At 32.7% G+C, this 24,010-nt stretch overlaps 3 protein-coding genes and 1 long non-coding RNA gene across 13 annotated transcripts in view; 2 read left to right on the top strand and 2 right to left on the bottom strand.

The window, feature by feature from the left end:
* The window catches only part of LOC141458916 (E3 ubiquitin-protein ligase RNF19B-like), a 216,553-nt gene extending 194,572 nt beyond the window's left edge, over positions 1–21,981 (bottom strand). Inside the window, exon 1 of one of the 2 annotated variants that reach the window (XM_074137497.1) lies at positions 21,593–21,981. The gene's annotated coding sequence lies outside the window, so the exon portion shown is untranslated. The remainder of the gene's footprint in view (positions 1–21,592) is intronic. The other variant, XM_074137498.1, reaches the window with a different exon arrangement.
* Positions 78–12,575, top strand: LOC141458930 (uncharacterized). 7 transcript variants are annotated; one of them, XR_012461279.1, is made up of 7 exons: positions 78–138; positions 216–3,157; positions 3,539–3,759; positions 5,118–5,345; positions 5,427–5,657; positions 7,443–7,560; positions 11,622–12,575. It is a non-coding gene; the product is annotated as an uncharacterized lncRNA (long non-coding RNA). The 7 variants fall into 7 exon arrangements; XR_012461283.1 differs by lacking the exons at positions 3,539–3,759; positions 5,118–5,345 and having other exon boundaries at positions 216–339; positions 2,709–3,157; XR_012461281.1 differs by lacking the exons at positions 3,539–3,759; positions 5,118–5,345 and having other exon boundaries at positions 216–339; positions 940–3,157.
* A 135-nt stretch (positions 21,982–22,116) lies between the features above and the next one.
* The window catches only part of LOC141458920 (mitochondrial protein C2orf69 homolog), a 35,231-nt gene continuing 33,337 nt past the window's right edge, over positions 22,117–24,010 (top strand). For 2 of the 3 annotated variants that reach the window (XM_074137505.1, XM_074137504.1), the window contains exon 1: positions 23,749–23,984. In XM_074137505.1, coding sequence (XP_073993606.1) covers positions 23,940–23,984 — 45 coding nt within the window. In that variant the 5' untranslated portion in view covers positions 23,749–23,939. Of the gene's footprint in view, positions 22,169–22,252; positions 22,342–23,748; positions 23,985–24,010 lie in introns of those variants that run through there. The other variant, XM_074137506.1, reaches the window with a different exon arrangement.
* On the bottom strand, positions 22,174–23,580 carry LOC141458928 (putative peptidyl-tRNA hydrolase PTRHD1). The gene is made up of 2 exons (XM_074137517.1): positions 23,277–23,580; positions 22,174–22,373 (listed from the first exon to the last, which is right to left on the bottom strand). Exons 1-2 carry the CDS (start codon positions 23,463–23,465, stop codon positions 22,200–22,202), a joined length of 363 nt encoding a protein of 120 aa, XP_073993618.1. The 5' UTR covers positions 23,466–23,580; the 3' UTR covers positions 22,174–22,199.

The following is a 24,010-nucleotide window of genomic DNA, read 5'->3' as shown; positions in this document are numbered from 1 at the left end:
ATTAAATTTTAAGTTAAAATTTTTTAATACATTTACCTAAATACATACATTAAATTTGGTTATGCTTAGGAATGATGAACTGTACTGTGCTGAACATAAACCAGCTGACTAATTACCAATGGCGGTTACATTATAAATGTTACGTATAAACATCACTTGTTTGTTTAGACTGTAAGTTTTATTATTATGTTATTTCATTTATTAATTTCTTGCAGAACAAAAAAAGAAAACAATGAAGAATGAATTTCTGAAGTAATAAAGTGTGGTTGAATACTGAAAACTTAAAAGGAATCTTATGAAACAATATTGTCTGGAACAAAATTTTCTTTATAATAATAGGTAAGTGTTTATTTTCTATTTTACTTTTCCTTGTACGAATTATAAAGAATTACGAATCCTAGATTCAAAGTTTTTATCAGAATTACGTTTTAGAGGTCTTGTTTACTTTTTTCCATGTTACGCGTAATACAAAAGTTGAAATTGACTGGAAATATAAAGAATGATATTGTGCCTGCCAGCACAGGGAACAAACAATAAATGTTTTGAGCAAAAATAAAGCCAAAATGGAATAACTTTTTCCATAAATCAACTTCAATAATATTCATAAATTTTATATACGCAGTCAAAAATTCTAGGCCGGTAATCAGTGTTTATTTATAACAATATTTCTGTTGAATTCAATTAAAACATTCCAATGGGTAGTTAGTTATGCTTCTCTCAAAAGCAACGTCTTATTTATTTATATAATTTGGTCAAAATTATGTGAGTGCCCTCCAAAAAAAAAAAGAAACAGTATAGAAAAAATTTATAACCTTGATGTTTTTTAGTAACCTTCAGTGTTTGAAAGAATTTTGTCGTTTACCTGTTATATAAGCAATAATTGCCATCGTATTTTTGAGTTTACACCGATAATTAAGTGCTTATAATATAAAATTATAGTTTTCAGGTCCCTTGAATACGAAAAAGTGTTTTTTTTTTGTTTTTTTTAAAATTGATCAGTGAGTGTAGTGAATGTAACTGCTGTGAGACAAATATGTATACATATACAATTACATCGTTTAGGTGCCATCAGGAGAGACGTGATATTAAGGTATGAATCAAAATTCGTCAACTGAAAATTCCATTTAATCCACTTTTCGAGTTTTTTTTGGAGGTTTTCTCGAAAATGATTTTCTTTAAAGCAGTTATTTGCTGATATGTAACTTTTGATACTTTTTCCGGTTAATCTTTACAATAGCCCACGGAGGTGTGGCCTATTTATTTTAAGCGCATGCGCAGTACAGCACACTTACCGTTGACTTTTTAAACTACTTCCCGCCAATGTTCAATATATTCATTTTAAATTTCTCAACTTCCCGCCAATGTGCTGTATATAATTTTTTTGAATTTCTTGCCTATTTATTTTTAGTGAGCATGCGCAGTACACTTACTGCATAGTAACTGCTTCCTTTCCAACGTATTATTAGTTCCCGCCAGTGTCCAGTGTGTAACTTTAGGTGCGTTTTTTTTTAAAGTTCATAAAACATGAACGTTTAAAATCTACAGTTTTTCTTTCATTTAAAGCATGAATGTAGTCTGAGTGAGGATGGAGAGATGAAAGTTTCAAAATTTTGAATGGGTGTTGGTTTCATTAGTAATAGATATGTAGGTCCAAAGTGCGTTAAGTATGAAAAGAAGTCATTCTTCCATGGGCGATCAAATGAGAGCATTATTTAAGGGAGTAAATAAAGTTTAGAAACAGAAGGATAGGGATTGCATTGAATAAGGTAGGCTTCTTTTCTTTTGTTTTTCATGTGTCTGAATTACAAATTAGAGTTGTGTGTGGATTAGTTGGGTAGTGAGGGGGTGTGGGGGCGAAGCCCCCATAAAAATAAAAAATAGATCAGGGGTGTGGGGGCCCCCCACGAAAATTTTTTAAATGAAATTATCAATCTTGAATTAATAGTTCGAAGTGATTCTGATTCGCCGTTACCATATAACCCGCCAGATTTAAATGTAAATATAAAATAAAGAAATATTTTTATATTTACATTTGAATTTGGCGGGTTATATGGTAAGAGCGAATCAGAATCACTTCGATATTAGGCCACACCTCCGTGGGCTATTGTAAAGATATACCCATTTTCGAAAGAAAATAAGGCCCCTTCTGGGAGACAAAATTTTAAGTTTTACTCTTTTCATTTCTGTCTTTGTACCTTTGTTCAAAAATAAGAACTTAATTCGGGAAGAAATTTGACTCACCTGAAGTAACACTTTGTTGAATAAATGGTTTTTTTTCAATAGTTTAAGAGAAAATGGCTGCTATGAATTATTTTAAACTTTGTCTGATGATTAACCAAACTTATAAATCTACAACTATTATTATTTAAAACAACTTTTCCGGAAAATTCGATTTTCGGAAACGTCTGAGAGAGAGTGATTGATTAGATTATCATTTTTGTTTAATGAATGGTTTAATAAAAAGTTTATTGAGGATATAATTCACTATTAATCAAATATTCGAGTTCGAAGACAATTTATAAGTTAAAACCATGATTAAATAGTAAGAGAAGGTAATGTGAGGGTTTACCCCAGATTTTTTGATTTGAAATTTTTTGTTTACAGGTCATTTCCAGTTCTATAGTGCAACTTTTAAAAAATTGTGCCATTTTAAACGAAGTTTTTTTAAAATAATATATTGTACATTCAATTCTTTCTTATTATAATAGTTTCAGGAAGTAGATCTTCTCCACTGAAGAATCTTCAAGGAACCAGGCGTACAAATGTTATTCCGTAATAAGTTCGGATTAGAAGAAGAAGAAAAAAAAACAATCTAGGAATAATAGCACGCCTGGATTTGAATCCATTACCTCTTTGGCGGTACATATAACTAAAAATTCGCTAAAAATCTTGCTATCAGAGGCATCAACAATTACAAAACGGAATAAATTTGATCTTTCCACAGTTTTCTGTTATTCGAGATATTATATTAAAAAATAATACAATCGCTGATACAAATTTCATGTTCTTTTTTCAGAAAAAACATAAAAGCAGAATGTGTATTTCCTGTGAAAGATTGGTATAGAAAATTTGACCCAATTTTACAACTTCTTTTTACCTGGAACAAGAGTTAGTAAAACCAAAAAGTAATGCGGATGTCCATTTGAATGAACATAAAGTAAGTAAAATAAAAAAAAAAAGAATACTGCTTCATTACAACTTAGAATAATCTTCATAAAAAACAACACACAAACATTTCCTTCCTGCTAGTTACAGGGAAGTGGTTTAGATAAAGAATGCAGGTTATATTATTGTTTAAAAAAAGAAAAGAAAAAACTATAAAAAAAAAAAAACTCAATTTCCTGAACTCTCTCTTAAGTTCCTTAAGGAATACACAGGAACTATTTTAAAAGTAGCAGGAAGACTTCTGTATTAAAAATTCTATTAGTATTCACATCCATTCTTCCAGTTATATAGGAAGGAATTACTGCCACAAAAGTTTTGTTTCTATTTGTTTTGAAAATAAATTTAAAATAAAGAAATACCTGATTTTTTTCAGGCGTGCTTTACCGTCCAACTAAAAACTTAACGGAGACGACTAGCAGCAGCAAACTTACTTCGTTTTGAATTTCTCATATTAAGTATTTGATAAAATACTTGGCCCAGACCGGGGAATGAATGTTTTGTTTTAAAACTAACTGCAGCTTTAAAAAAAGAAAAATTTAAATGTTGATAAAATATTACTTTTGAAGGAACCTAGTAAAAGCTTATTAAAAGAAGGTCATCTCATATTTTAAGGAAGTATATTTAAAATTTAGGAATGAAATAATATTTAGTTAAAGAATAACTGGCAAGTGTAACCCTCTACGCGGCAGAAACTTGGAGCCTAACGAAGAAAATGGAAGATTGGCTATTGGCCTTAGAAATGGATTTCTGGAGAAGAAGCTGTGGGGTCTCCAAGATATGGCACGTGCCCAATCCGGAAATCCGAAGACGTGTTGGAATACAAAAAAAAAAAAATTTGTATTCCATTGAAACACGGAAATTAAAATGGTACGGCCACGTGATGCGTATGAGTGGTGAGAGATGGCCTAGGAAGATGATTGATTTCATTCCTAGTGAGAGGAGAAGGAAAGGCAGGCCTAGGAAAACTTGGATGGAGGGAATAACCGATGGAATGGCCTCTAGAGGCCTTCGGGAAGGGGAGTGGGAGGGCAGGAAATCTTGGACTTTGGGCATTGGGGATATGATTCCTTAGGAATTGTCTTTAACCCCTAAAAAAAAAATAAATAAATAAAATAAATAACTGGATTGTTGATTGAAGATAAATGGAAGATAAAAATCAGTCAATTCATTAAATTGGTTACACGCATTTTTTTGTTTTAAGGGGCTAAAGACAATTCCCAAGGAATCATATCCCCAATGCCCAAAGTCCAAGATTTCCTGTCCTCCCATTGCCCTTCCCGAAGGCCTCTAGAGGCCATTCCTTCGGTAATTCCCTCCATCCAAGTTTTCCTAGGCCTGCCTTTCCTTCTCCTCTCACTAGGAATGAAATCAATCATCTTCCTAGGCCATCTCTCACCACTCATACGCATCACGTGGCCGTACCATTTTAATTTCCGTGCTTCAATGGAATACAATTTTTTTTTTTTTTTTTTGTATTCCAACACGTCTTCAGATTTCCGGATTAGGCACGTGCCCATATCTTGGAGACCCCACAGCTTCTTCTCCAGAAATCCATTTCTAAGGCCAATAGCCTAACCTTCCGTTTTTTTCGTTAGGCTCCAAGTTTCTGCCGAGTACAGGGTTATATTTGCCAAGAAAACGTGGAAGAGCCTTTTTTTTTAATCTCCATACGGAGAGATTTACTACAAAGTAGTCCCAGTAGCTGACAACCAGGCGCCCAGGTACTTGAACACAGCTACACGGATGCAGCTGCTAATCATCCACAATCAGGGACGTTGGGGAAGATCCACCTACCACCATATATTGCTTTTTGGACTTACTGACCTCTAAACCCCATACTGAGTACGCTGCAAGCAGCTTCAACATTTTAAAGAAAAGTCACCACTTTCACGAACTCCAAGGGATTTGTAACTTTTATTTCCGGTGAAAATAAGATTGTGACTTTTCCAAAGGTGGTGGAGGAGGAGAATGAGGGAAGATAATCGCAGTATTTTCTTTCATTAGCATTAAGAGAAATGTTTGAAGAAAAAAACTGTTTATTTACTTGGCCAGAATTCCGCTATTTCCTTGAACGCTGGCTGGGAATTCGTATTTAAGATTTCTTTTCATCAGAGCTCTTGTCAGAATGAATAAACTTGCATCATTTTATCGCTTCAAGTTTATTTTATGAGTTCGAGGTTGTAAGATGTCATAATTTTATTATGTAAACATAATTTTATACATATATTAAGTACGTTTTTATTTGTTGTTTTCCTTTTTAGGTTTTCTTAAAACAAATTACTAAGGTTCATAGACTTAGATTAGGGTTGACCCAAGAGCCTTAAGATTCAAGTTATCCAGAATTTCAGCAGCAATAGGAACATATTCTATTCATGATTCAGCAATTAGTTCATTTTAATGGTAAAGTCGAACACACGGTTTAACATAGAAATAGATTTTCACTAGAACGCCAGATCCCCGTGGGCTTTTCGGATGAGAATCTCATATCTCAGGTTGGTGGTTTTTTTTTTACTCCATTTTTCATTAACCATCGTTTAACAGAGGTGAAGTTGTGAATCATTCGTATAAAGATACTTTGAAGTTATTTGATATGGTTAGCCTAATAGTTGTTTCATTCGCCTGATTAGTATCGTAGAGATTAGTAGCATAATGTAATTATTATATCGAGAATACGTTGGGTACACCTGGATAGAATCTTGGAGAAAGTCCGCTAGATGTCATTCATTCAAAAGCAAAGTTAGAAGAGATCGTGTAAAGTTCAAAGAGTTTGGTGTCTTTATGTCTAGTTTATTTTTGAATGACTAGGACATTCACAAGGACTTCCCTGAAGGCGAAGTCCACATTCCTTCAAAGTACAATAAATTGAGTATCTCCCATGATATACGAGGGTCGTTTGAAAAGTCCGAGCAAAGTCAGAGAGATAGCACTACTGGCGCGTATCGAGGTTATGTTTAGTTAGTAGCATCTCTTGGAAGAACACGCACCAAGTTTCAGCCAGATCGGTCTATTTCTTTGTGTTTGGCATTCGTTTGAATCGAGGAAGTCGAGTGATTTTCAAAAAATGGACGAAAAAGAATTTCGTGTATTGATTAAACACTACTTTATGAAAGGCAAAACACCTCAGGAGACTAAAGAGAAGCTTGATAAACATTATGGTGACTCTGACACCTTCGATTAGAACAGTCTATAAGTGGTTTCAAAATTTTCGGAGTGGCCATATGGGCACAAGTGACGCTGAACGTTCTGGACGCCCTGTTGAGGTTACTACTCCAGAAATCATTGATAAAATCCATGATATGGTGATGGACGACAGAAGAGTGAAGGTGCGTGAGATTGCTAGTGCTGTGGGCATCTCGAATGAACGGGTACATAATATTTTGCATCAACATTTGGACATGACAAAGCTATCCGCAAGATGGGTGCCGCGATTGCTCACGCTTGACCAAAAACGAAATCGTGTGAAGTGTTGCAAGGACGGTTTGCAGCTGTTCCAGAAGAATCCGCAGGACTTTAAGCGTCGTTTCGTCACTGTGGATGAAACATGGATACATCACTACACTCCTGAGACCAAAGAACAATCTAAACAATGGGTTACCAAGGGGGGAATCTGCGCCAAAGAAGGCGAAGACCGTTCCTTCGGCCGGAAAGATTATGGCGACTGTCTTTTTGGGATTCGCAAGGAATAATCCTCATCGACTATCTGGAAAAGGGTAAAACTATTACAGGTGCATATTATTCATCGTTATTGGACCGTTTGAAAACCGAGCTGCAAGAAAAACGCCCACGATTGGCCCACAAAAAAGTCCTTTTCCATCACGACAACGCACCAGCTCACACCTCAGCAGTTGTGGTCGCAAAATTACTGGGAAATAGGGTTCCAACTCGTTTCACATCCCCCCCCTATTCTCCAGACTTGGCTCCCTCGGACTACTATTTGTTCCCCAATATGAAGAAATGGCTGGCGGGAAAAAGATTTTATTCAAACGAGGAGGTGATTGCAGAAACGAATGGCTATTTTTCAGACTTGGACAAATCCTATTATTCGGAAGGGATCAACAAACTAGAGCAGCGTTGGACGAAGTGTATAAGCCTAAAAGGAGACTATGTTGAAAAATAAAAAAGGTTTACCCCAAAAAATTAAGTAGTTTTTATTTTTGCACGGACTTTTCAAACGACCCTCGTATTTGTAACATTATATCTAGTTTAAACTCCTTGTTCACAGTATTTATTTATTTAATTATATTTCTTCATTTAATTATTTATTTTTTTGTTCACAGACTTATTTCACCCTACACATTCGCTAAAAATAAATATCTGCAAATACCTGATGAAATTTCAGTGCGGAAAACTTGTGACAGAAGATAAAAATACCTAATAAAATTGGAATCATAACTGGTTAGAAATTAGTATATCGTTATTTTAAAATAATGTCAAACATATATATATTTAGAATAGATAACTTACATTAGTGTTTTTCCTTAAATAACTTATTATTATAATAACTTATTCCTTGGCAAAACACGTTTATTTCTGTGTCAGTGCCATGCAACAGGTGACAAGAGTATCTCTGGAAACAATATCACGTGACATCTAAACACCAGATAAGCTCTGATATTACAACCACATACTGTAATTTTGTTGATATATGGGAGCGCAGATTAATATTTTTTAAAAAAAAAAAAAAAGAACAAAAAATCTTATGTAAACTTTATATCGTTTTAAGTTATCAAAATTTTGTTATTTTTACTTTTTTTTAAAAAATTGGTAAAATATTTTCTAGAAAGTTGAAAAGCTTTACTTCCAATTACTTAGTAATTCTTGGGGGACTTTGCAAATTAAGTTTTTCACCGAAATGTTTTCTTTTCTTTTTGGTCCCCTCAATTAAAAAAAAAAGTTTTGTAAGCATTTTTGGACTTCGTGGATATGAGAGAACTGATGATACTCAAAAGCTAGAAATCATCAGAAGAAACTCTTCAACTTTGGGTAAATCCATGTTAATACCTTCCATCATCTCTCAAACCCATGACTCATCAGTGTAGTGTTGGGGTACGTTCACAACGGAGCTGTGAGCATAGATGATAGCGGAGATGATAGCAGTGCATCAGCGCTTATAGAATAACCTAGTACATTCTTATGTGAGCGTGCACAACGAAGCTTCGACTAGTGACTCATACTCGCTGTTATAAACGAGCATAGATGATAGAATTGAATTTTTCATTTTTCTGCTAGCTGAACTCCAGTATCGGAGCTTCAAAATGGACGTCGAAAAATTATTTAGTGCTGTCTTTACTCATTATTTTTTATTATTTACTTTTAAACAATATTTTGTTTTTTAAATCGTGCTTACATTTATTTTCATGGGTATTTATTTGTTTTTTTTTCAATAAAATCATTACTTACCTAAGAGTAATCACTAGTTTTTCTTCTATGGTTATAGGATTTCCATGACAATTTTTCCAAAGTTTTCTTAATTTTGACCTTATTTTTTCTAAAATATAGTCGAATGTGGGTGGACCCATCCTCACATATTCAAAAAAACGATCCGGATAATTTCAAAGTTCCTTATATAAGTAGTGAAATTCACCCAAAGTACTTCGTTTTTTATTTATGGGATGTACATGATATTTTCTAAAGCGTTTTTACTTTAAAATATACCTTTTTGTTGCTGCTGAACATAAAAACTCTTCTTCACTTCTCGGACATGTTGCATGTATCACAACTCCGTTGTGCACACTAATCAGCGATTATATTTTACTCTATCAGTTATCATCTCTGCTATCGTCTATACTCACAGCTCCGTTGTAAACGTACCCTTGAAATCATCTTTTTTACTTCAGCCGACTGAAGTTGCACTTCATTCCATTCAACCCTATCTTTTTTTTGGCTAGGTCAGCGTTTCCCAAACTTTTTTGACCGCGGCCTGGTACGAGATTTTAAATTTTTTCGCGACCCACCTTTTTAAAAAAAACATTTATTTACAAAACAAATTTTATTTTTTAATAAAAATCAAAATTCAAGTTGTTTGTTTATTTCATGCACAAAAATTGCAAAATAATTTATGTAACTAAAACATAAGTAATTAAAGACAATCCATTATCTTCATTTAAAACTTGAAAATAAATTTTGTTTTACATATTTTGTCCTTAGTGCGAAGGATGATGTTTTTCATCACATAGTAATTTCAAATTAGGACTTGATGATGTTAATTTTATTCTCAAATTAGGTTCGTCATCCAATCTGTTTCGATACTTATTTTTTAAGTACACCAAGGCTGAGAACGCAGTTTCACTCGTATAAGTGGTGACACTGAATGACGAATCGAAATCAGCCAATCAGTGCATCCGAATTAAAACGGTCCGGTAGGAAACGGTGGTAAAGGGTTACCACCTGCAGTACTTGAAAAAGTTTCGAAAAATATTAAATTTAGAGCAAAATGTTATAGATTTTTTGTGTTTTTACAATTTTTGCCACGACCCAGCTGAATTTTTCTGCGACCCACACTTAGGGAAACGCTGGGCTAGGTTATTCACCATCTTCGTTAATCCTAGCGTGTCTTACAAGCTCAATGTAATGACTTAGATTGAGTCAGTCTTATTTTTTGTTTTTAACCTTTCTCGATTATTGTAGCCATCACATTTTTTTGTTAATTAGTCCCCGTGTAAAACTGCAGTGTGCAAGGGAAGCTTGCAATTAATACACATCAGTGAAGAAGAATGTAATTTCTAAATATATAGAATGCATCTGCCCATTTTATTTTTACACTTTCGTATTTCTGCATAATATTACTTGCACACTTCTTCAAAACATAGGGAAGATTCAATTTGTTGTTTTCTCCATTTCTTTGAAAATAGCTCCAACAATGTTCTTTAATTTTCGTCCACCACTTTACCCATCTTCACTTTTATTCAAATCATTTTCCCAGATTCTTTTGATTTTTGTTTGAGGGGCATCTTCTGAGAAAATCAAAATAAGATCCCTGACAATGGAACGTGAGATAAATTTTTTGCCTACTTCTTTGGTTTTTGGTCAGGATTTTTTTTTTTTTGTAATTTACTTTGCAAGTGCCTTGATTCTTTTTTAGAATTAATAAAACTAATGGCAAAGCAACATTTATTTTCCCACCTTTAAAGTGTTATCATTTTTTACCCATAATGTCAGCCGGACACAAAGTCAACCAGGCCAAGAACATGAAGCACATTTAAGTGCTGCGTCTTACCTTACGATTAATGGACTCCAAACGATTATTCTGACTGTAAGAACAGTCAATCGTCTTAATTTTATCTAATTTGTCAAAATATCTAGAAATTTGTGCCTTTCATTACTCATGAATACTCTTATACTCGTAAAACAGTACACAGTCAATTAGACTGATGAGATTATCAATCCGATTCACCGATGTAAGAAGGTGACCTTTCTGATCAATACCAAATTAATTCGGCCAACTAGTTGCATTCTACAAACTAATCATTTCTAAAAAGATCTTCAAACAAAACACTTGCGAAATTTTATTAAACGATATGAGCAAAATATAAATGAAACTTGCTGAAAATTTTCAGTCCCTTCTATTCCAGTCTATTTTCTACAATTTTATTATTATTACGATACTGTATTATTACTACAGTCGACTCTCGATAATTCGAAACTCGATAATTCGAACTCTATAGCTGCTAACTTCGGTAAATCGAAAAAATGCAGTGTATTTAGATACGCTCGATAACTCGAAATCCTTTTCTTAACAACAGGGGGAGAGAAGGCTCTATAATTCGAACGAGGCCGTATGCCCCTCTTTATAATTCGAATTTTCCCGAGTAATGTTTATTTCTCATTTTCCGCTTATTGTTCATTTCCTGCGTAATGTTTCCCTCCTTTCAGCCCAGTTTAACTTTACAATTCTCTTTCTTAGTTTGTCACGATGGGCAGTACCTCTCCCTTACTGTGTCCCACAAAAAAAAAACATTATCGCGGCCGTGGTAAGTGGTTCGAAAAAAGAAAGATATCGCCAAAACTTTCAATATTCCACCATCAACGCTTTCCACAATTCTAAGTCACTTGACTAAGTCAAGCCACATTGAAACAAAAAACTGTTCTTCATTTTTTAAATTAGGTACATATGTATATTATTATTTATTGAAATGTTAATACATATGTAATTTTTTGTTCTTTTTTGACGTTTTCATTATTTTTACTTTTTTACTCGAGGCTATATATGTCTAAAACTTAGGTAAGCTCATACGTATTTTCAATATGCGTATGTACATTGTACATACATATGTACATAATAAAAACTCTTAATAATTCGAATTTTTTCCCCCCTTCTTGATAATTCAAACTTCTTGATAAATCGAAGTCTCGATAATTCGAATTTTTCTTGTAGACCCTTGGATTTCGATTTATCGAGAGTCGACTGTATTACTATTATTATGAAAATAATCATAATAATTAAAAATTTTTTATAGCGCGTCAACATCTAAGGTTATTGGCGCCCAGAGCTTTTTTCAATGCACTGCCGGCCTCTCGTTACAGACAACACTGTCCATCACCGGACAGTGAGCTGTAAGAAGCTCCTAGGAAGAGAAAATCTAAGGGTCAGCTGCTGGATTTGAACCCGGGACCTCCGCGTGGGAGTCCAGTACGCTAACCGCATAGCTAATCCCTTCCCTTTTAAAAATTATTGTTACTCAAAGAATTCTTTATTTATTTTAAGCAGTTTTGCCCCCCGAACAATTTTGCTCTGCCATGTATTTATGTATTTTTTTTTTTTAAACCTAGTATAAAATAAAATAATAAATATATATTATTTAGGTAAGTAAGCAAATGAATTGTAAACTGACCGTTTTGTAATACCCTCATAATGTAATTTGCAAAAATAAAATTAAGTTTTGATACTATACAAAAGTTGTAATTTGAGAATTTTATCTAAATGCATAAATACAGTGATAACCAAAATTAAGATTAATCTACATTTTGTTTATTATGGCCGCACAATGTTCACTTTAATCACTAAGAAATATGAGAGCTGTGATAAAAAATATAATTGTAAACATATAATGTATTTTAAAATGTCATTTAATACAACAATTTTTGGCAAACTAATATAATAATATTTGATTTTTTTTTTTTTCTTTAAATTTTAAACATAATGAAATGCCTGTTCTGACTGAGTGCTAAGCGGAATATTCTAAAAATATTTGAAAATAAACATAAAAGATTTATAATTGTAATAACTGCTACAATAAAAGTAAATATGTGGCATCTTTCCCATTTACAATTCGGTTTGAAGGACGATTTCTTACTTTTTACGAAATATGTTCTTGAAAACAGATTTAATGTATTACAGACGTTTAATATGTACTATTTATATCCTTAACAAAAACTTACTTGTTTTTAAAAAGAGAAGTATAAAGAAATTAAGTACAAAATTCAGCAAGTACCAAATACTTTCATTCATACTATAGCTCGTAATATCAGCCATTTAAAAACGGCCGATTTTCCCAATTTTTTAAAACTGTTTTCTCTTATTGAAACTATTTCCGGTAGGACAGTTGTATAAGGGTTGATCGTCCAAAAACTGCACCAGAAAAAGCTGTAACGTTGAAAAACACCCAACTTTGACAATTTTTTTTCTCTTTTTCTATCTTTAAAAGATAAAATTCCCCAATGTTCTTTAAAATATAGGGCAAATCCTCCTTTATAACTATAATTTTTTTGAAACAACTCAGATCTAATAGATTTCGAGAAAAAAAGTTGCTGAAAATGATCAAAAACGGCTTTTTCAGAAAATGTTCTCGTTCTTGTTGTTGTTACCTTTTTTTGTAAACAACGTAGCGCCTATAAACGCGTGAACCGATTTTCATGAATGAGGTGTCATTCGATTCGGAATTTTATGTAGATGTGCCTTTTGGGGGGGACTCAATGTTGTACAGCGAATGGGAGAAGAGTTAGCCCCATATATGTAAGGCCCCCTTCCAAATTATTTTTAATGATAACTCTGGAAATCTTAGTCCGATTGTGATGAAATTTGGCAGGAAGATATGGGTCCCCTACGTAACATGAAAGCAACGTTCTGCGCTTACACCTGATAACGGGAAGTGTTGCATTCATTTCAAATTATCGTCGCGTCAACAGATTTTCGTGATCTTACTAAGTAAAGTTGCCCTAAATTTAATTCTCCATATTTTTCTCCACATTTATTAGATCTATATAATATCCTGGACACTTATGGACTATATCAGGTCCTACACATCATTGAAATATCCATTTATTATCTGTTATCAAATTTAAAACCTTTTTAAAGAAATTTACCCCTTTTTTAAAAAAATAACACACACACAGCCCTTATACTAATACTAAAATAGCACGTGCGAGAGAACAATACCACTTCCTCTCCCAATATCCTGAACCGAATTGTTCTGGAACAATTTTTTTAAAATAAAAATCACGAAGAATTGACACATTATCCTCGACTGACTCCCCTCCATCGATTCCATGAAATATCTTCTTCCACAATCCCCTTACTTTTTTACTTAAAAAAAACATGAATCCCTTCTTCATACCCAAAACTATTTGCTGAAACTCCTCTCCGCTCTAAATTGTCAATCCTAACCCTTTCTGCTAAGATCCTTCCATTCCCTACAGAACACAAAACCATTAAACATATCCTTCTCTAACTTTCTCCTCTAGCTGCAGGTTTTTCTATCGTTCCCCCTCCCCCACGCAGCAAATAATATTCTTGTCCCATTCTAAACGTCCCTCAACGATAAAAAGGTTGTAATGTTTAATAATTTGGAATTTCATTACTTTTTGTAAGTATTGAGTAGATATTTAAATGAAGTTTGTACTATCTGTGATCTCAAAGAAAAGTTGTTGACCTTCACTAGTGCTACGAGAATAGAAAAGCTGAAAGAAGATCTTAGAAGCAGATGGAATTTACTGTAAAAAGAGGAAGTAAAAAACAAAAAACAAAATAAAATAAAACTTCCCAGAGCATCTAAAAACACAAAGTAATTAACAGAATATTATCAAACCCACTACCACTATGTCAACCATACGTAGAATAAAATTAAAGAAAACATCTTGGGAGTTATGTATCGATGTAGACTCGATTCATTGAGCACTTTTTTTTAAAAAAAACTTGAAAAGGAGAAACTATTACGAAAGTTCTCGAATGCTATTCGAAAGTGTTTTTTAAAAGCCAGTAATAGAATACTTTCCCTCTGTGAGTGTCTTCACTCTTATTTATCGTTAGAGAGCTGCCATATTTAAATACATAAAAAAAGGAATCCATTTTTGGAGAACTTATGCTTGATTAATTTTATTAAAATAAATAAAAAAAGAGCACTTTTATGATGAAGTAGAAAAGAAAAAACTTGGGTAAGAAATAATTGCTTGATTCTGACTGCAATTCTCAAAGTTTAATTATTAATACAATTTCTCTTTAAACTTATAATTTGAAAAACACATTCAGTTCTTCGTATGAACTGAAAGGCGTGTAAAATATCTATCTGCAACTACCAATTGTGTCTATATGACTCAAAACGTTCTCTAGGTTTTTCCATTGGATTTGGGAATACGAGGAAGTCAGAAACCAAACTGATGAATAGGAAGGGACCATACTTCAATTCTCTCAAGATAACCCATTGTTAATGGACCTTTTCAGCATTGTCCTGATGAAAGATGATGTTTTTCTTCTCTCTCTCTCTCTCACCCATACACTTTATAAAGTAAAGTAATAGCCTATTTTTTCAGGCGGGGACTTAACGTCCAACTACCAATTAGGGTGTCGTGGACGGAGGCGACTAGTAAACATACTTCACTGTAAATTTCTTTTATTAACCATTAAATAAAATGCAAGGTTTTTAGACCGGGAATCGAACCCACTAACCAACAATACATACTCGTATTAGCTTTACTGGTCTCACCTCCTAACCGCTCGGCTATCGTGGCGCCTCCATACACTTTATATACTCGTATAAATATATATTGCAATCTAGTTCTCTCTTTTTCACGAATTTATTTATCCAATAAAAAAAACAACTTGCATTATTCTGAACGAACTCACTCAAAATCATTTATTGGTTGGTTTCCTTTTTCTTCTGTCTTGTCTGTTCATGAACCTTGTCACATAGACAGAAGACACACCAACCCTTTAATGATGTAAAAAAGTATATTGTAAATTAGCCATGAAGATAAACCTAGTCCCTAGGTCGAAGGCTCGCGGCATAATAAAGTTTATCATGACTGAAACTGGCATTAATTTTTCATCCTATTGAAACTATGATTCAGTCACAAAAAATAATGAACAGTAATTCCTTTTTATAGATTTTCTCATTTTCTTTATTCCAATTAATCCATTTCAACGAGAAATACAAACGTCATCACGTCTAATAAATATGTTGCATATAAAGAAAACTGGTCGACATATCGAATCTATCCCATACACGTTATTGACGGGTTACCTACAAAAAAAATAACGAAATTTCATTAAATGCAACGCCATCTACTTGCAAAGCCGAGAACATTTTAAGCCTTTCCCATCCCAAAGAAACAACTATTAAATATTTTTAATACAATTTACTATCTACCAGTAGTACGATTTGCAGATTATAGTGAGCAGCAGCTGGTTTTTAGTTCATGAAAAGGGAAAGGACTTGTACATGGTTTCCATCCAAGGAATATTTGTCTCAATCCCCCTGCTAGGTACTTTGTGCCTTCAAAGCTGCCCAAAGTTACCTAGTCTTATTTGATTCCCAAGGTAGTTGGTGAATCACTTTCAATCAAAGGAAGTTTTCTTGAAAACTCCTCTCTAAGGTAGTTTCGTTTCAATCTTGTATCAAAAAAAGAAGTTTTGTCTCAATTGCCATCCAAGTTAAATTAGTTTCAATTCTCCATCCCAAAATAGGTTTTTTCGATTAGGCTTTGTCAGTGCAAACAAAACTTACCATTTGCTTTCTCTGTTAGGGACCTTCAATAAAATTTAATTTAAATAGAAAATTTGCCAATTAGGGTTAAAACCTGAATGTGTTACTGATTCGTGCTAAAAGTTTATTATATACATTTCATGCACTTTATATATTATATAAATACATATCTAGCTCTCTCCTTTCACCAATAGATTTATCCAAATATTTAATTATTAAATTCAAATCATTATTTGTATTTATATGCTAATGTTATAAGAGGGACGGTTAATATATAAAATAAAACCATATATGACCAACTAGGCGTGAGATAATGCCATAAAAACAACCTACAAAGGAAAGTTGTGTACTCGCCATACAAATGGACATTTCGTCATAAGCACCTATTGTTCACATGTTTGATTATTTGATGCACACATTTTTTTTTTTTGTAACTGTTGTGACTCAAAATTAAAATGAATGTTAAATTCAATTCATTTAATAGATACCACTATTTATTCAAGGACAAAATAAAATAAAGCGTGAAACATTTGCACAAATTAACGAAATTCAGAGTTTTCAATCAACATTTTAGTATCCTCAACGTTTTTCTTGGGGTCAGATACTTCTCAGTCTCTGAAGTTTCAAGTAGAGTGAATGAGTAACTTGATCTAAGAATGTAATATAAAGCAGGGACTTATAAAAGTTTCATATCCTTGATCACCTGGTCGACCAAGTCAGCTGCATTAATCGCGTAGGAAGCGATCTATTATTTCCGTTAGCGCATATGGCATTTGTTGTGTTAAGAGGCCTTGTTAGAGGCAATAAGGTAGGGTGGGTTACGCATCCGCCATATGTTATGACTTGATTGCATCTCTCCTGCGGACCCTGTGATCATATTTTGTTTCCTATCAGTGAGTTCAACACCTATACAGCTGGACACAGCTAATAGGGTTTAAATTACTTTCCAAAGGAATAGATTAGTTTACTTTGTGAAAATATAAACAATGATACAGAGACCACTAACAACTTGTGGGTGTTCCATACTGGCAAAATTTATATTTTGACTCCTAACACTCATAAAATAGTGGTCTGCTTTGATAGTTTATATAGTGCGACCATAAATCAAAACTATCATGTGGGTAATATGATGGGAGACATATTTTCTCCTCCTATTATATTATGCAATAAAAGGCAGTATAATCTGCAAAACGTACCTTTGATTTTCACAAATATTTGGTAGTTGTTTATTAAAAAGAACTATAATATTGTGGTGAATTACATACTTGCGGCAAATTGTTTTTTAAAAAAGAGTGATAACCTTTATGTCATCCTTTGTGTAAATCTTTATTTTCGATGAAATCAAAAAGCGAAAAAAAAATGACTCAAGAATTCAAAACAGCTGTTTATATTTTTCATTAACTTATTTTAACTCTTCTACAGTGAATTTAGTAAGTAAAGTGCTAGCTTTCACTGGTTGGATCTACACCTTCTTCACAAAGAACTGCCATTCTCGCCTATCTTCGGCTTTTCTTCTTCTTCTTCTTCTTCTTCATCCTCACACACCAATCCTTCCAAGATCTTTACATACCATCCTAAAAGCCACGGGTGCCACTGAACTCCCTCTCATCGACTTATTAGGGTGCTTTGGTTTTCTCTGCACTTGAACAAGTCACTGCACAACTCCTTTTCTGTTTAATGAAGGCAACGAAAGCTATATATATTTTATCTTATGATTCTCCACACCTCATAAGCAACCAAAAAAAAAATCTGATTAATCTTCATTTAAATGTCAATTTGAGCTGCATGATCTGAAAAACGAAGCACTTCATTGAAAGTAAAAGGCATCTTGCTGCCTGCATGCTTTGATTTCATCTTCCACATCAATCTCCTCTGTTTCCACAGCTTCCAGGCTTATTAATCCCAGGAAATTAATATATAAACTTAAAGAATGTATATTACATAAAATTCAGCAATTAAAAGTTCAACAAACAAATATGTTAAAGCTTCCCACGGCCTCCTACGTGCAACTAAAAACAAGTGGGTCACACCAGAAGCAACCCTAAACTATACGTTACAGTCCCTTTAAAAAAACAAAACTCAGCTAGGATTTTCTAAGAAGTGTAATCTATATTCAAAGCAAGAAAAAAAAGAAGTTTATAAACAATACCAGAATTTAGAACAATAAGATCAATTCAATAAGCATATCTAAAATAAAAACACAAATTCTAAGAATGTTATAAACATTATTAAAAACCTTATCGTTTATAAAAATAGCAAGACTGATTAACTTCTAAATTGAGAAACATTTGTTTACTACGTCTCTGACGTGACATTCTTTGCTAGATTACAGAATTTGGTTAGAAAATTTTATTTTATAGTCAGTCAGCATAAGCTTATTTTATCATTGGGAAAGATATATTCTGAGGCATCGGTAGCATTTTTGTAAAATTTGTTCTCACAATTTTCAATTTTCTAACTTAAAATAATTTCTAACTCTATAGTTTAAAATATATTTTGATTATTACCAACATTATCTAAATTAGAAAATTGGAAACTACACCGAAATCTATTTTACCTTTTATACTTGAATACATGGTTCAAGAGTTGCTCGAAAAGATATCAAGTTAAAGGTAAATGAACCGAAAGTTCGTGGTTTTCCCGCTATTTTTGGCTGTGCTTAAAACATATGCCTGACATGGAAGGAACCCCCCCCACAAAAATTTTGTTGACAACATATCCTTACTTTAAGTCCAGCTAAACTAACCGACCTCCAACGAATCCAATTCCTTCTTTACTTCAGCTACTTTCTTGCTATAACATCAGCTGTTGTTTTGAGCATAAATCATGTGTGAAAATATTATATCTACTGTCGTCATGCTTTTATAGTTTGTAGTGATTTAAAAACGTGGGCTAGCTATAGAAAAAATTGGTAAGAGATAGTACTATTGGTAACGCGATAGATTTAAAAAAAAAAAAAAAAACCGGCTGGAAGTTTCAGGTTCAAATCCAACTGGTTAGCTTACAGAAATTGTATATTCCAAGGAGCGTTTACAGCTCACCTGTCCGATAAAGGACAATGACGTCCTTTTATCGCGACTCTCCAGAAATCGAATTGGTACTGAGAAGACTTCCCAAGTAAAAAATATTTAAATTTAAATAAGATTGCTGTAGGCAACGAATTAAAAAGTTCAAATTATTTTTTGAGCCCCAAAAATATAAAATGCAATCAGCTGTAACAATTTTAAAACTTAATAAGTGTTGAAAACTGGGAGATAAGTCCTTGACCAACTAATAGCAGTTCTAATTGGTATTCATTATATTATATTATATATTTTACCTACAGCTTTGCATCATCACTTTAAGCTAGTAATATTCTTTATTTAAATCAAATTATTCAATGAACCTATTTAACTTTAACAAATTATCTTTAGCAAAAAAAATAATTTTGATTATTCATACAACCTTCTCCTACCTCAGTTTATCGCTAAAAAAAACGAAAAAGTTCTTGTAATTTCTTTTCAGTACCTAACCTAAACCAAAAATTTGAAATTTGTTATTACATTTGTGTGCAGCACTAGGGGACGCAATAAGACCTTCGGTCAAGATCGTTCTGAACAGAAGTAGGGATTTTAAGTGTTTACAAAGTGACATGTTTTATACGTAGAAGATTTTCGAAATGAGCTAAATCAACGTAATTGATGAATAATTAATTTATCTTTAGCGTTAAACTACGTAAATACGTATGCCCACTTTAAGAGTTCATTGTTCATCGTTTGTGGTTTCTAATTCTTGAATCCAAACGGAAGAATATTGCTAATTCAGTCATTTTTTTTAATTTATTTATTTTCTGCAACCTTACAGGACTAGGTCATCTTCAGGGCTGTGGAACACAATCTATTTATTGTAAAATATGTTCCACAGCCTTGAAGATGACCTAGTCGAAAGCTGAACAAAAAAATAAATAGAAAAAATATTATTTAAATTGGCAATATTCTTTTTTTTTTACATTTGTTAATCATTTATTTTTTTTTTATATTTAAATTATCTTGTAAGGAAATATTGTAATTCATAACTTCTACATCTCTGACAGTGAAACATAGTAATTTCTGAAGGTTGGGCAGAATAATGGTTGGTGGTTAAATTCCATTGCTCACGCCCTCACAGACATCTCAAATTTCTACATCTCGGACTTTGAAACTTTCCGAACTGACCATATCGACACTTCCATCGATAGTTCAGCAATTCAATTTCAATATCATCTCATCTCATCTTATCTTCTCCTACAGGCTCTCTGATGTCTACCTCTCTCTCTCATTCTTCCCAGCACACCTTTTGACCTTATTCTGGGCTGCTACATCCTGCCTCCCTATCAAACTTCTTCCTCCTTTTTTTTTTTTTCTATCCCTTGGCTTTTCTTTCTAAGCGGGTGGCGATTAAAATGTATCTGTGCTATACCATCTTTGAACTACTTATTTTCCTATCCTACGAAAATTTCCCAAATAAATCACAAGCTAGGTAAAGATAGTCACATCCTTTAGGCCAATAAGGTTCATGTCCTTTCTCGACAAAATATTTGAAAAATTATTGCTACAGCGCTGTTATCCAACCGTAGGCAACAAAACTATCCTTGCTCATCTTCAATTTAGATTTCCATTGCGACACGGCACAATGTAGACGGTGTATTGAATAGTATAAGTTAATATTTTTCGTAGGCAGTCTCGCCTGGGTGTTTTTCGAAGTGGGGCAAACTTTTAATCTGGATTAGCATCCCGATTATTTTTCAGTACACCCTTTAACCAACCTGTTCTTAAGCTACCTACCGACCAGTATTTTCCCGTATTAAGGACTATTACCAGTTTCTCCTTTTACTCTATTTCGTAAACAAGAAGAGAAGGCACTAAAACCCTAATTATTATCATCGCTTACTCTTTTCTTACTTACATCTTCCAAGTAATCATTCTGTAACAGGTCTTATGTCAATCAAACAACCGTGTTTACTGTTAGTCATATTTCTTGAATTAAGTTTACACAAGGCAAGGTTATGCATATCAAAATGAAATCTTTCATCTTTCCAGGGTTTCCTCGATTCAAAAGAAAACCCAGATATTTTCCCACACTTCAAATTGATTAATAAAAAAAAAAAGTAATAAAACATAATATAGTTTACATTAATAAATATATAAGGAGATTTTAAATTATTGAGCAAAAAAGTAATATTTTTCAAGGGCATTCAAATTGGTTTAAAAATAACTGTACATCACTAATCTAAGTTAGCATGTATTTTTTGAATATCCACATTAAAAATGCTTGTGCTTCAAAATTTTCATAAAAGTATTGAACAAATTCTGATTACTTAATTATTTCTTGGTATAACGGTACTTCTCATGAATTTGAAAAAGTTCCCGTTCTTATGAAAATAAAACTTTTCCTAAATGAAAAATTTGCTTTAATTCAACCAGTATTATATGATTAGTGGATTCCTTTAAAAGCTTAAATGTAAAAAAAGATTTAAACACTTTAAAACTTACCTTTTATCAAAACTTGTCAATTCTCTGTGTGCACTTCTCCTAGTTTGTTTTTAAAATGCATTAATATTTAAAACCGTATAACTATTGAAAGTTCCAGAAAAAAATTTAATTTTTAAGCGTATACTGCAAGAGTAAACAATGATAAACTTCTCACCACAATATGGTCAACACTTTTTCGAAGTTTACGAATTATGAAAGCTTTTCTCTAAATAAATGAAATAACATAGATTAAGCAAAAATTAATATATTAGCAACTACTAAAAAAAGAAAATCAAATGGATCTAAACAAAAATTTCTAAAAAATTTAATTTAATAGAAGCACACTCGTAAACATTCTCCTACATCTGGGCCAAGACTGAACAGATGGGCATACAACCGTGCATAACCCAAACACTGAGCACAGCTTTAGAGATCCACAGGTTTACCAACACAATATTGGCAACGTATTAGTTAGGGGGTAGGGAAAGGAGGTTACTTTATTGCTATAAGCGAACATTAAATTACTTTCTATTAGCAGACAGTTTATGAAAAAAAATTTAATTATTAATATTTAAAAGGGTAAAAGGAGATTACAAAGTAAGTTATTCATTTCAAAAATGCTTTTTTATTATCCCGAAAACAGTTTGTATTTTTTAAAATAATTCTGTACTTCACTTTTAGGATATGGTTTTAATACTAAGCAAGTAGCTATATCTTCTGGTTGTTCAATCCATAATTTATGGTCAATATTGTCCAGTTTCAATTTCAAGGTAAGCTCCATAAGTACATCTTCGTCAGGTACCTAAATGTCCAACAAAGTTTAAAGAAATCAACTCAATACTACAAATATTCTTAGACAAGCTAATATTAATTTTGTTTTAACTTGTGATATTGTTAACAACTAATGTAAAGTTACTATAAACTGCTTTAATACTAATTCTAAAACTGAGTTCTTAAAAAATTTTTTGTAACGTTCCGATAAATTGTAAAATTAAGCCATTATACTAATCAAGATTGTGGTAGGCAGACTAATGCTTGGCGCCTTCTTGAAAATTTATATGAAACTTTAAACTCAATTAGCTTGTCTATTTGAAAGTCGCACACGAATTTGATTCATTTAGGTCGTCCACATAGGAGGAACATTAGGAAGCTGTCGACAACCTGTTCTCCATACCGATATCTGGCAACCCAAGGATATAAATTAATCTGGTAGAGTTTCCTACAATTATGGTTGCACACTCGACTTTCTCGGATCGGCCAAGGGAGGAGAAAATAGTAATTTCTACTTAGTGGATAACAAACCGTTACGCAAAAGAAATACCCTTTTACACATCAATTCCTATAGGTCACGTTTTATTCGCTTGACATTACTCACTATAGAATAGAATACTAAACTATAGAATGCAATAAAACTGCAGTCGAACAAAAAGAATGGTGCAACTAATGTAAAATGTTGCCAAAATTGTTACTTTTAGTGGAGGTGTCATGTTACCCAATTGCATTTATCACTTAACCATTGAGATGCATAATTGTGAATTATGCTTACACAAAATTTAAAGAAACGTAGTTTTTAAACCATGTAGGAAATTTCACTAAAAATGTTAACTATACATTTACTAACAACATTCTATAGATTATATGATAGTTCCACAAATGACAAGTACGCTTTCACTTCTTTTTAATATACATATATATATAATCATACCTCTAAAACCACCTTGTGCATATTGTCCAAATCCTTCAAATATTCTTTGGTATTTTGATCTTCATAAAATAAGTGTATTGTGGCTGTACATGCATGGCAAGCTTGCGCTATCAACGCTCCTAATGTCCATTTTAATGATGATATTAAATCCTTCCTTATCAACACATATTGCACAATTTGTGTAGCCATTGTTTTGGTAAAAAAAAAAAAAAAAAACGATTAAAAAAAATTTCTATTAGAAATCGCTAAATTGTAAGGTTGCTATCTCAACAATGTAGGGTAAGGTTGTACAATGTGTTATAATGCTCGATTGTATACAGGTTACTTCACGTTATCGATAGGCTATGATTATTTATGTTTAAAAGTAATAAACTTAATATTCGGAAAATAAATAAATATTTATTAGGCCTATTTAAAAATCAAATTTTGCTTTTGTAATATGGTTAGTTAAACTAAACATTTTATTAAAAATAACTTTCAAACCTCTTGGTCATTGGCAGTGGTTATGGTGGAATTGGAATGGTGGTGTAACTTTGGTCGTAAGGAATGGTATTGAGAGTTGAGTTAACTTTTATTTTAAATATTCATTTTATAAAAACTGTGCTTCTTTTAGAATTGATATGAATAAACTATATAGTGGATTAGCTAAACTTTTTAAGTTGCATGACTCTCAGTACAACATGTAAACTTATTTGTCGGATAATTCAGGTATTTCAGTTTTAAATTAGTATTAA

This window comes from Rhodnius prolixus, unplaced genomic scaffold (genome assembly GCF_049639745.1).
Source record: "Rhodnius prolixus isolate KJV_2025 unplaced genomic scaffold, Rpr scaffold_5, whole genome shotgun sequence".
NCBI lineage: Eukaryota > Metazoa > Arthropoda > Insecta > Hemiptera > Reduviidae > Rhodnius > Rhodnius prolixus.
Note: the sequence above shows the minus strand (reverse complement) of the source record. Positions and strands in the feature narration are given on the sequence as shown.